General features: G+C 43.9%; 1 protein-coding gene across 2 annotated transcripts; it reads left to right on the top strand.

The window, feature by feature from the left end:
- Window positions 1-1714: 1714 nt before the first annotated feature.
- On the top strand, window positions 1715-7409 carry LOC112308713 (olfactory receptor family 1 subfamily R member 1). 2 transcript variants are annotated; one of them, XM_053912096.1, is made up of 3 exons: window positions 1715-1900; window positions 2576-2718; window positions 5240-7409. In XM_053912096.1, the coding sequence occupies exon 3, from the start codon at window positions 5571-5573 to the stop codon at window positions 6519-6521; it is 951 nt and encodes a 316-aa protein (XP_053768071.1). In that variant the 5' UTR covers window positions 1715-1900; window positions 2576-2718; window positions 5240-5570; the 3' UTR covers window positions 6522-7409. The 2 variants fall into 2 exon arrangements, with proteins under 2 accessions (XP_053768071.1, XP_024420780.1); XM_024565012.3 differs by having other exon boundaries at window positions 1715-2718.
- Window positions 7410-13329: the final 5920 nt, after the last annotated feature.

Here is a 13329-nt window from a genome sequence, read left to right as displayed (position 1 = left end):
AGCAAAAAAAGAAAAAAAGAGAAAAAACTCATGGGCATGGACAACAGTGTGGTGATTGCTGGGGGAAGCAGGGGGCAGGGCAGGGGAGGAGGGTACAGTGGGGATGAATGGTGGCGGAAGGAGACCTGATTTGGGTGGTGCGCACATGGCACACTGTACAGATGATGTGTCCTGGAATTGTGCACCTGAAACCTGTATAACCTTGTTAATTTGTGTCACCCCAATAAATTCAATAAAAAGAAAAAAAAAAAGAATGGGCTGTTGTGTGCAGGAACCAGACAGGTAAAGCCAGGTGAGCACAGCTACAACTCATGTGCTAGTGGAGAAATGCACTTAACAATGGGAATTAAAACAAAATTTGATTTTTCACAGAACCAAAAATCAAGAAAAGAAAACTAGTACTAAAAATCATAATAGTATTCCACATCAGGGAGAGGGCACATTCAGCCACTGCTGACGGTAGTATGATTAGCAAAAAGCTTGCTTGATGAATTCCTTCTCTACATTTGTCAGGAGTTACAGAAATGTTCACCTCTTTGACCCTGGATTTTCTCTCTGGGGTCTTAGAAAAGCTGGACAGAAGAAAACAAAGGCCCAAGTTGACATAACTTCCTTAATAATTTCTCCAACAACAGTGATTAAATAACTTGTGGTGTGTCTACAAGATAGTGTCTCTTTATTGGTGACCAGTGCAGTGTCATACCAAGTTTATCAAGGGAATGGAAAGACTCAAAGTGGTCTCTTTAAAAAAATTCAGGTCAGGGGGGTGAATGAACAAACCCTAAAAAACACAGTGGGGATGGCCACGGATAATAATAGTAACAGCCAACATGCAGCCAGTGCTTGCTGTGTGCTGGGTACTGTGTAAGGGCCTTGCATTTGCCAACTCATCAGATCCTCAGAGCATCCTTGTGCAGCAGGTCCTACTATTTTCCCATGTTACAGGTGAGACACTGATGTACAGACCATTTCAGTAACTTCCCCCAAGTCTTGCAGCTGGTAAAGGGCAGAGGGATGCCAGAGTCCCAGGAAGTGGACAGATGAATCTTCTCCCCTAGTGGAAACCTGTACTGGCAGCCCTTTCCTTCCTTTATACTTCCCTGTGCCCCCTCTGCATAAAGTGTCCCTCCCAGATGCTTTGATTTGCCCACACTGCCCTCCCCATACCAAAGTCCTCCCATCCTTCTGCTCCATTTAAACACTGCTTCCTCCCAGAAGTGCTCCCTGAACACCCAAGCCACGGGCCCAGCTTCTATTCTAAGTCCCAAGTCTCTCTCTGCCCTGAATGTTAACTACTCAGGGTTCACCCTCAGAATGTTCATCCTCCAATGAAGGGATCATCAGACTCTGTCAGTTCATCTCTCTCCATTTACTAGTAAGGACACTGAGACCCAGAAGGGAAAAGAGACTTGTCCAGGGTCTCACAGCTGGTCAGCACTTGAATGCCTCACTCAATCCATGACTTCTCTGGCACACCTTGAAGCCCAGCAGGACCAGGAGCCCCATGGATACTGAACAATGTTTTCAAATAAATGAATAAGCGAGCGGGAAAGGCTCATCCCCTGGGATGTGGCTACCAGTTCTGTGAGCATTAAGACACACCAGGAGGAGGAAAAGTGGATGAGAGAGGGAGGGAGGTGGAGGGGAGAGGCAGGGCAGAGACTGACCTCAGGAGAAATTGATTAGCCTGGGGATTAGGTCTGCTCTGCCAGACCATTGAGGAGGACAGGACAGTCAAAAGGCTTCAGGAGAAGGAGGAGAAATCATCTTGTGTGGGAACCAAGAGGGCAAGGCTGAGATACTGGCCTCTCTGACTTGGGCCAGGGGGTGATGGAGGACAGGATGCCTGCAGCCCATCAAGAGTAACTCCACAAGAGTCCCCTGATCCTGCTGTCTTGGGGTGAATCTGCTAGTAACTCCAGCCCCCTTTCCATCCCTTGACTTCTGGGTTAGATGGGGCCTCCAGGGCTGAGACGAGCCTGGGCTAGGAAAGAGCTACAGGGGTTCATGCTCGGAGACTGGGCACCTAGGTCCGCAGCTCCACTCACTGCTCTGCTCACAGTGGGACCAGAAAAGAGCTCTTCCCTGAGCAGAGGAATCAGAGTGAAGTCTCAGTTTTAGGGGTGATGGTTGCAGTTCAGCAAAGGTACCTCCAGGGCGAAGAGACCAGGGATCCCTGGCTGTGTGATCTTTAACCAGCCTTGCCCCTGTTGGGCAGAAGGAAGCTGAGGAGTGATAGCATTCGCTGAGCACGGTGGGCGAGCACAGATGGTCACCACACTGAGGGTTGTCCATCCCAAGACTGGGTTTCCAGACCTCTCATTCCCTCTAATCCACCCAGTCTCTCTGGCAGGGTAAGGAGAGAAGAATATAGCTGGCTGAGGGAGCTAACCCTTGGAGTTAAGACTGGAGAAGAAAGCTGGGAACAATGATGGGAATCTTCACATGCCACACTTAGCAGTTTGCACTGTACCGGATGGGCACTGGGCAGCCTGGCAGGGCAGTTCAGCTAAGTGGAAGAAGCATATCTCAGAATTCCCAGGGCCTTACGGCTCTGGCTTTCTCATTCTCTAAGGCTGCCAATCCCAGCCCATAGGAAACATACTGAAGTCTCTGGGAGAAGACAACGTATCTGTCCTCAAAACCTGGGACTTCTAGCCTGGAGGGAGACCAGCCCACAGACTGTACAGAGTTGAGGCCTGGAATGCTGCCCTTCAGGTGAGAAAAGCCAACATTCCTCTGTGTCTTCTCTCCTTGTGTCCTATCTCCTCTCACCCCACTCCACTCTGCCTCACAGCGTAGGGAAGAAGAGGCCACATTTTAGCTGTCCCCACCCACAAAACATCATTCTGTGTCTTCCCATTCTCTCCCCCTGCTTGAAATGCCCTTCCCACTCCCAAGTCCCTAACTGGTGGTCTCCAACGCATTCTTCCAACCCCAGTTCAAATCTCACCTCTTCTTGGGCATCTTCCCCCAATCAGCCAAGCAGAGGAAATCGCTCATACTTTGTTCATAGAGTTAGTATTGTGCATATTACATTGTGCTTAGCTGAAGGTCAAGGACAACTGACCCACCTTTTTCATCCTAGAGACCAACACAATGCCAAAGCCAAAGCAGGCACTCAATAAACAAACATAAAATGTAGTTTTGAGCTGTTATGCTGCCACCTGAGAACTCCACACAGTCTGATCCAGCTAGAGCCTAGTGTCCAATAAAGAAAAATGCTGATAAAGCAGAGGGTGACCACAATGAAAAAGAACCTGAAATCAGGTTTTATCAAAAATATAAGGCACCAGGGGTGTTTCAGTTGGAGAAAAGAAGACTTACTAGATTTAGGATGAGTTCTTTTGACCACTCTGTAAAAAGCTGCAGAGAAAGCAGAATTGATGTATAGCGCCCAGTGGGCAAAACTGGGTGCAGGGTTCTCCTCTGCAGAGGCCCTGACTCTGAGAAGTCCCAGCTCTTGTAGAACTAGTTGTATAGCTACAACCTTCCAGCATTATCAGGAAACTGGAAGAAACCATTAGAAGTTGAGGGAAGGGGAATGAATGTCTACTGAGCATTTATTCTCTGCTATGTGCTTACACATACACTGCCTCATTTGATCTTAACGGCAACCCTGTAAGAGAGGAACAATTCCCATTTTATAGACGAGGAGATGGAGATGAAATGAAGAGAGGTCCATGTTCACACAGCCAGTCAGGATTAAAAACCAGCTGGCTCTGCTTCCAAAGCCATGCTCTTTCCTCTGTGTCACACAGCTGCCCATGGTGATGGGGAGGGAAGGTCAGGGGCTCTGCAGAGGAGAACCCTGCAGCCTGAAAGAGAATGGACTGGAGGGGCAAGGTCCTGACTCCAGCACTCCAGACTATGTCGGAGTAGGGATGGGGTGGAGTTGGCATAAGCAGATGAAATCATGTCAGCCAATGGGTAACAGTGATAAAGAAATAGAAAAATTAAAAATAGGGTCTATCAGGGGCTTCTCGAAAGCAACAGGAGTGGACACTGCAGTTGGCCCATAATCTCCTCATTTCTACCCCCCCTTTACCTCTGTTTTCACTCATTGCTCTTTAAAAGCTTCACTCAGCAAATATTTATTGGATAAATTTTGTGGACAGATCACTGGGCAAGATAGTGAAATGCAGCTCCTTCCTCTAAGGAGCCTTCCTGCAGGGAGCCTCCCTGCTAACAGCAGGGCGCTGACTTTGTGTACTCTCTGGGATTTCACTGAAACTTGGCCCTCTTTCCTGGCAAAGCAGGAACAGACTAGGCTACTAATAGAACATTTCTAGAAGCTGTGGAGCAATGGAAGGAAAGTGTATGTTTTAAGGAAGCAATTGAGTGGGAGAAATGAGTACATTGTTTCTAACATAACTGAAGTCACTTGGAACACTAAGTTTTCTGCCAGTGAGGTCAGAGCACAGACAAACCTTGTCCCAGTGTCATGTGGAGAGGTTTGACTTTCATTCCATGCCTCTAACAATAACCCCACACTATCCCTTGCCAGGGTCTGGATGCCCTGAGCCTCCCACACCATACTCCGACTGCTGGGTGAAACCCTGCTTGTTCTTCAAGATCCAGTTCAGATCTTTGAATTCTTCCCAAACTCCTCCTGGCAGGATAATTTACTGCAACTTAGTTTATAAAATTAGTGAAGTATAAAGCACTCTGCTACCTACACTAGGTCGAACTGTTTGCTGGCAGAAGCTAAGGCTCACTCGCCTCTCTATTCCCCACGGACCTAGTACAGGACTCACCAAACTATGGCACAAAGGCCAAGTCTGGCCTCCCACCTTTTTTGTGAATGAAGTTTTATTGGAACACATCTGTGGCCATTCATTTACATATATCGTGGTTGTTTTCATGCTACAACAGCAGAGTTGAGTAACTAGCTGCAACAGAGACCATAAGACCCATAAATCTAAAATATTTACTATATGATCCTCTACAGAATAGGTTTGCTAATTCCTGAGCTAGCACATCATATGTGGTGAATAAATGGATGCAGCAAGGTGCTCTGTGAGGAAGCTTCAAGGGGTGTTCAGATGGCCTGGGTCCCAATTCTGCCCCTGAATCCTTGTTTGATTAAGCAAATTATAATGATAGAAGATAGATGATAGATAGATAGATAGATAGATAGATAGATAGATAGACAGACTTCTGCATGTTTATTATATGCTAGATACTATGCTAACTATTTTTAATTTGTTATCTACTTTATCCTCACAACAAACTCCAGGGATACTACTAGTATTTTTCTCATTGAAAGAAGAAGAAACTGAGGCTCAGAGAGGTCAAACTTCCTGAGTGGCAGAGCCAGGACTCAGTCTGGTCCGATCTATTCCAAATCTGGAGACTACCCACTACCCTAGGACACTCTTCTGAGATTCAATTGCTTCATACAATTAGGATTATTGGGTGAGCAATGCGGTTTTCAAGCCATGTTTAGGAAGCAGAAATTTTAAAATATTACAATGAACACCAACATGCAGAAGTCTACCTAGAGGTGCCAGAATTTAGGCCTGCTGCCTCATCTCACCCCTCAGCATCGCCACCTGTCTGGTCACCCCATGGCCCTGGCCAACCTCACCTCCACCCCCAAATTCCTCCTCCTGGGCCTGGTGGACAGCCCGGACACCCACCCGCTGCTGTTCCTGCTCTTCCTTAGTATCTATCTGCTCAATGCCCTGGGCAACCTGAGCATGGTGGTGGTGGTGAGGTACGACAGGGCTCTCCAGTCCCCCATGTATTACTTCTTGGGTCACCTGAGCCTCGTGGACGTTTGCTTTACCACGGTAACTGTCCCCAGACTGCTGGCCAGCCTGCTTCACCCAGGCCAGGCCGTGTCCTTCCCAGGGTGCTTTGCCCAGCTGTACTTCTTCGTGGCCCTGGGCATCACCGAGAGCTACCTCCTGGCAGCCATGTCCCATGACCGCGCAGTGGCCGTCTGCCAGCCCCTGCACTACGCCACGGTCATGACACCCTGGCGCTGCACAGTGCTGGTCGCAGCGTCCTGGGCCTTGTCCCACCTGCACTCACTGCTCCACACGCTGCTCATCTCCGCGCTCTCCTACCCCCGCTCCTCTCTTGTGCGCCACTTTTTTTGTGACATGCCAGTGATGCTGAGCTTGGCGACTTCGGACACTTCGGCCCCAGAGGCTGCCATCTTCTCCGAGGGCCTGGCCGTGGTGCTGACCCCACTGCTCCTCGTGTCTCTCTCCTACGGGCGCATCTTCCTCGCAGTGCTAAGAATGCGGACTGCAGGCAGCCGTCGCCGTGCCTTTTCCACCTGCGGGGCCCACCTGGTAGTGGTGTCGCTTTTCTTCGGTTCTGTCCTCTCTGTCTATTTCCGGCCATCATCTGCCTACTCGGCCCGCTACAGCCGTCTGGCCAGCGTGGTCTATGCGGTGCTCACACCGACCTTGAACCCTTTCATCTACAGCCTTCGCAACAAAGAAGTCAAGGGCGCCCTAAAAAGGATGCTCAGATGGAGGGCTACATCCCAAGAGGCATCGATATAGTTATTGCCCTGGGTAGATGGCTCAGTTGGTCCAGTGTCCTCCTGTACACCAAAATGTTGTAGGTTCAGTCCCCGATCAGGGAAAGTACCTAGGTTGCCCATTCAGTCCTTGGTCAGGGTGTGTATAGGAGGCAACTGATGGATGTTTCTCTCTCACACCAATGTCCATCTCTCTCTCTCTCTCTCTCTCTCCCTCCCCTCCCCACACCATCCATGATTTTCATGGTAAAAAAATAAATAAAAAATAAAGATTAACATAAAGTTCTCCTTGACTATTGCCCAACCCAACCTCCACTCCCATTCTAGTTATTAGTTCAATACTTCTGTTTCTCTCAATCTCTGCCCCCATTGTTCTTCCATGGTTTGGAAACATAATTAGTATCATTCTCTGCATATTACTTTGCAATTTCCCTTTTTCCATGAAACAATATGTCTAGGAGACCCCTTATTACTACCAATAGAACTTCATTTTTAACCTCATAGAACCCTGTACTGTGACATTGTACAAACATTCTCTTATTGATAAATTCTTGCGCTTTTTCAATGTTTCACTATTACAATGGTGTAATGATATCCTTATAATAAAAATAATGAAAGGTAACATTTAGTGAGGAATAATCATATGCTAGGCTCTGTTCTGGGTACTCTATACCTACGTCTCATCTAAACTGCACAAGATTCCAGGGTGGGGGAGGGGGGATTATTATTCCCATCGCACAGAGAGGAAAACAGGCTTAGAGAAACCAAGCAGCTTTCCCAAAGTCATAAGGCTAAGATATTCATCTTTGTCAGTGATTTTAGTCTAGTCAATGTTTTCCTCCATTTTGAGCAAGTTTAAGTAATATTTAAGTTCTTAAATTATAATTTTCCTCAGATTTTTAATTTCTTGTCTTAAAGTTATATACAGTATTCTTATGGTTTTTAATGGCCCTTTTAGCTGTTGATTTTGCTCCTTTTCTACTCCTAGAGTTCTTTATTTATGCCTTTTTTCTTGTTTTATATGCTAATATTTTATCTCATATTAAAATTTCCAAAGAATTAGCATTTAATTTGCTATTATTCCTCTATTATTTCTTGAATTTTCAACACTACTTTTTCACTTTCATATTTTTTAATTCTTTCCTCCTATTTTCCTTGTGTTGATTTTGTTCTATTTTTCTAGATTCTTTTTTTAATATATTTATTGATTATGCTATTACAGTTGTCCCATTTCCGCCCCTTCACTCAACTCCATCCTGCCCACCCCCTCCCTCCCACATTCCCTCCCTATAGTTCATGTCCATGGGTCATACTTATAAGTTCTTTGGCTTCTACATTTCCTACACTATTCTTACCCTCCCCCTGTCTATTTTCAACCTATCATTTATGCTATTTATTCTCTGTACCTTTCCCCCCTCTCTCCCCCTCCCACTCCCCTGTTGATAACCCTCCATGTGACCTCCATTTCTGTGGTTCTCTTCCTGTTCTAGTTGTTTGCTTAGTTTGCTTTTGTTTTTGTTTTTAGGTGTGGTTGTTAATAACTGTGAGTTTGCTGTCATTTTTACTGTTCCTATTTTTTATCTTCTTTTTCTTCGATAAGTCCCTTTAACATTTCATATAATAATGGCTTGGTGATGATGAACTTCTTTAACTTGACCTTATCTGAGAAGCACTTTATCTGCCCTTCCATCCTGAATGATAGCTTTGCTGGATACAGTGTTCTTGGATGTAGGTCCTTGCCTTTCATGACTTGGAATACTTCTTGCCAACCCCTTCTTGCCTGTAAGGTCTCTTTGGAGAAATCAGCTGACAGTCTTATGGGAAGTCCTTTGGAGGTAACTGTGTCCTTTTCTCTTGCTGCTTCTAAGATTCTCTCCTTCTCTTTAATCTTGGGCAATGTAATTATGATGTGCCTTGGTGTGTTCCTCCTTGGGTCCAGCTTCTTTGGACTCTCTGAGCTACCTAGACTTCCTGGAAGTCTCTTTCCTTTGCCATATTAGGGAAGTTTTCCTTCATTATTTGTTCAAATAAGTTTTCAATTTTTTGTTCTTCCTCTTCTCCTTCTGGCACCCCTATAATTCGAATGTTGGAACATTTCAAGATGTACTGGAGGTTCCTAAGCCTCTCCTCATTTTTCTGAATTCTTGTTTCTTCATTCTTTCCTGGTTGGATGTTTCTTTCTTCTTCTGGTCCACACCATTGATTTGAGTCCCAGTTTCCTTTGCATCACTATTGGTTCCCTGTACATTTTCCTTTGTTTCTCTTAGCATAGGCTTCATTTTTTCATCTACTTTTTGAACAAATTCAACCAATTCTGTGAGTGTCTTAATCACCAGTGTTTTGAACTGCGCATCCTATAGGTTGGCTATCTCTTCCTCGCTTAGTTGTATTTTTTCTGGAGCTTTGAAGTGTTCTGTCAGTTGGGCCTTTTTTTTTTTTTTTTTTTTGTCTTGGTGCTTCTGTTACTTAAAGGGGCAGAGCCTTAGGTGTTCCCCAGGGTGGGGTAACACTGGTCGCTGTGCTGTGATGCTGTATGTGGGGGGAGGGGCTGAGAGGAAGCAATGGCACCGGCTCCACTCTCCACTGGATTTCAGTCACTGGCTCTGCTACCCACAATCAAATTGGGCCCCTCTGGTGCTGGTTCCCAAGTGGGTGGGCTTGTGCATGCCCTAGGCCCCTGTGGGTCTCTCCAACAACCTCTCCTGTGAGCCTGGGAGTCTCCCCTGCTGCTGCCCCACACCCCACGGGCATTTTCAATCAGAGGTTTGAGGCTTTATTTCCCAGCACTGGAGCCCTGGTTTACGCGGTGTGCTTTGCTCCCCGCCGTTCGTCCGGTTTATCTGTGCGCGAGTGTGGGGCCGTGGGGTGCCACCCGCCGTTCTGCCTGCCCCATTCTCCATCACTCTGAGTCTGGCCCTCTCGGTTTATCTGTGCATGAATGTGGGGCCGCAGGGTCTGCTAGTTGTCAGGCTGCCTGGCCCGTTCGTCCCACACTCCGCCAGTCTCGGTCCTGCCACGGCCATGAGAGTCCTCTCCACCCTGGTGCCCGTCTCCGCCCCTCCTACCCGTCTGGATGTATGTTTCTTTTTTATCTCCTTGGTGTCAGACTTCCTTGCCATTTGATTTTCTGTCAGTTCTGGTTGTGCGAGGAGGCGCAGTGTGTCTACCTACGCCACCATCTTGGTTCTCCTTATTTTTCTAGATTCTTGAGGCTTATATGTCCTCTGACTTCAAGAGAGGGGAGTTTCTGCTATGTTCACCATTGATGGAACTTGACATCTCTCCTCTTAGCATTAATAATATGTTACTTTTCTCTTGAGAAGGGAGCTGATAGCCTTCTCAGGGCTCTCTGGTTCTGCTGATTCTCTTAAACTCAGCCATCTTCCATCTGGTTCTGGGCTCTGTCCTCCACCTGCTGCTGCAGGGTGCCTCTCCCCTTATCCTGATGGCCTCTGGAGACGCACTGGCCCTCAGCTCCTAGCTACCATCTAGGCCCCACCAGGACATGTAAGAACTTTTCAGACCTTTGCAGTGTAAAGTGGTTGAGAAGATTTGTGTTTGTGTGCACATGGAGGTGGAGGTAGAATTTTGTACACTGTGTCATCATGGCTCAGCACTGCCATGATGTGGCTGCACCATGCAGTGGGGGGCTCTTCTGCAAAGCTGCCTCCTCCCACAGTAGTGGCCAATAAGCACAGATATCTCTCTATGCCTTCCAAGTTCACTATGCCCAAAATCACTTGGAAGATTCTATCACTCCCTCTCCTGGTTGTGGGGGAACCAAGAGCAGGGCCCCACACTAACATTTAAAATAATTCTCATTAGAAACACTCTTATTTTATATTATTCTTGAAGAGCTTTGCAAAGTAATTCAAAAACAACTAAATATTTGAAAGGAATATGCACAATTATCAATATTTATATTCTCTTTGACTGTATGTCTTCAATAACCAAATATTTAACTGAAAATCCTTATTAGAAAACAATAAGAAAATTCAATAAGGTGGACTGTTATGGAGTTGATACACAAAACAATTAGTAACTCTTCTATGTACACAAATAATTACTTTTCTAAAGACACAAGAATAACCACCCCCAACATTTTTAATGTAAAATACCTAGTACTAAATGTAGAAAATAATATACAAATATCAAACTAATAAATCTATAGTCTTCAAGTAAGACAACTTGGATTAATGGAAAGATATTCCTTATTCATAGTTTGTAAGATAACTGTATAAATGGCCAACTCTCCTTTATAAGTCAATGTGATAATTCAATCTAATCCCAGTTAATTTCCCATCATATTTTTTGTTGGTATTTAACAAGATAGATCTGAAGCATATCTGAAAAGATGTGTGTGTTGGGAAAGTTTTGGAAGAGAAGTATATTGAGAAGGGCTTTTCACACAAGATGTTTCAGATATATTATTATGAAGGCATGCTTTATATAGTGCCAGCACATAAATAGGATGACATCAATATAATAGAGTCCAGAAAATGATTCAAGTACATATGAGAGTACATTGTGCGCATAGTTTTTAACATTAGGGGAGATGGGGACAACTATCTTGCTGGGAAAGGGAAGAAGGAAAAGAGAGAATTGCCCTTAAGCCGAATTTCAGGCAGATCAAAGATAAAGATGTAGAAACTAAAACAGTACAAGAAATAGAAAAAAAAAAAAGAAATGAGATAATATAACTTTGGGATTAAAAAAAATGCTTGTTAAACATGTTAAAGAAAAAAGATATATCATGAAGTAAAAATTAACTTATTTCTCTACTTTGAAATTCATAATCTGCAGTAAGGGCAAAATACACTACTACTAAATTAAAAAATGCCACCTATAAGATAGATAAAGTGAGACTTTCCATACCAGGAAAACAGAAATCAACTCAAGGCAGAAGACATGCACAAATAACACACCAAAGGCGAAGTTACTAATCAATATGCAGAGGTGTTTGTCCTCATTAACACATACAGAAATTCAGTTTTAAAAAAAGTAAAATCTTATCTTTTTATATCAGGTTGATAAATACTTTGAAAGCAAAATATCTAGTGTTGGAAACATCGTAAAGAAACAGCCACTCTCATTTATTTTTGGAGGGAGTTTACCTTAGAAGAATTCCATGAAGGCAATTTGGCAATCTCTACCCAATTATTAAATGTTCATTTACTTTGATCTATTTCACCCATTTCTGAGAATGTGTCCCTAGAAACACAGGACAAGTCCACCAAAAACATATGGAACAGAAAATAAAATCTAAGCATTGTTCAAAATAATAAAAAACTGAAAAGCAATCCAAATGTCAATCAAGAACAGATTATTTACAACAAATAAGTGCTGGCGAGGTTGTGGAGAAAAGAGAACCCTGATACACTGTTGGTGGGAATCCAGACTGGTGCAGCCACTGTGGAAAACAGTACAGAATTTCCTCACAAAACTAAAAATGGAACTGCCTTTGGACTCAGCAATTCCACAGCTGAGATTATATCCTAATAATCCTGAAACACCAATTCAAAAGAACCTACGCACCTCAATGTTCATAGCAGCACAATTTACAATAGCCAAGTGCTGGAAGCAACCTATGTGCCCATCAGTAAATGAATGGATCAAAAAACTATGGTACATTTACACAATGGAATTCTACACAGCAGAGAGAAAGAAGGAACTTATACCCTTTGCAATGGCATGGATGGAATTGGAGAGCATTATGCTAAGTGAAATAAGCCAGGTGAGGGATGAATACCATATGATCTCACCTATAAGTGGTACCTAATCAACAAAACAAACAAGCAAGCAAAATATAACCAGAGACATTGAAATAAAGAAAAAATTGTTTGGCTGAGGTGGGGTGGAGGGATGGGGAAAAAATGCAGACAACTGTAATTGAATAACAATAAAAATTTAAAAATAAAAAAATATTAAAAAAGAAAAAATTGACAGTAACCAGAGGGGAGATGGGAGGGACAATGGAGGGGGAAAGTGAAAGTGTCACCAAGGAACATGTATAAAAGACACATGGACAAAGCCAAAGGGAGGTAGGATTGATGGTGAGAGGTGGGGATGGCTGGGGTGGGGGGGAGTTGCAGGGGGAAAATGGAGGCAACTGTACTTGAATAATAACAACAAAAAAAAAACAAACCAAAAGGGTGACACAGAAGATCACATTCAGATTTCAAAACCTAGAAATGTAAAATCTCAGTGTATGAACATTGAATTTTCTTTATTTAAACATACAGTTACTTTATTTTATTATTATTATTTACATTATTTTTATTGTTGATACTGTAACAAATGGGTCCATTCCCTGTGCACCCCCACCATTTGCCCACCTGCACCCAGTCCCCACCCCCTTCCCTCTGGCCATTACCACACTGTTGTCTGTGTCTGTGTCCCGCATATATGTTCTTTGGCTAATCTGTTCACCTTTCATCCAGCCCCTCCCTCCCCCTTCCTCTCTGAGACCTGTCAGTCTTGAACACTGACTTTTCCTCTGCCTTCAGCTCCCTAATCATTATTTTGGGCAGCACTTCCTCTTGAAGAAGACATTGGCCTTTGAAAAGGCAAAATTGTAAAATTTCTAAATTGCAAAAATCTCTAAAACTATAAAGGCTAATTATAATCCTAATTAGTTGTATCATTGGTCATATTAACAAGTATAAGATTTTCTTGGAATCAAATTTCTGTAATGTTTTAAATAAACTTTTGACTTACTCCAAAAGAACCCAGATTATTTAATAAATTATAGTTAATGCATCCTTTCAAGAAAACACTATTTAGCTTCTAAAAGAGATACATGTCCTTGTATGAAATGATGAATTCAAAGT

Source organism: Desmodus rotundus, chromosome 9 (genome assembly GCF_022682495.2).
Source record: "Desmodus rotundus isolate HL8 chromosome 9, HLdesRot8A.1, whole genome shotgun sequence".
Classification (NCBI taxonomy): domain Eukaryota; kingdom Metazoa; phylum Chordata; class Mammalia; order Chiroptera; family Phyllostomidae; genus Desmodus; species Desmodus rotundus.
Note: the sequence above shows the minus strand (reverse complement) of the source record. Positions and strands in the feature narration are given on the sequence as shown.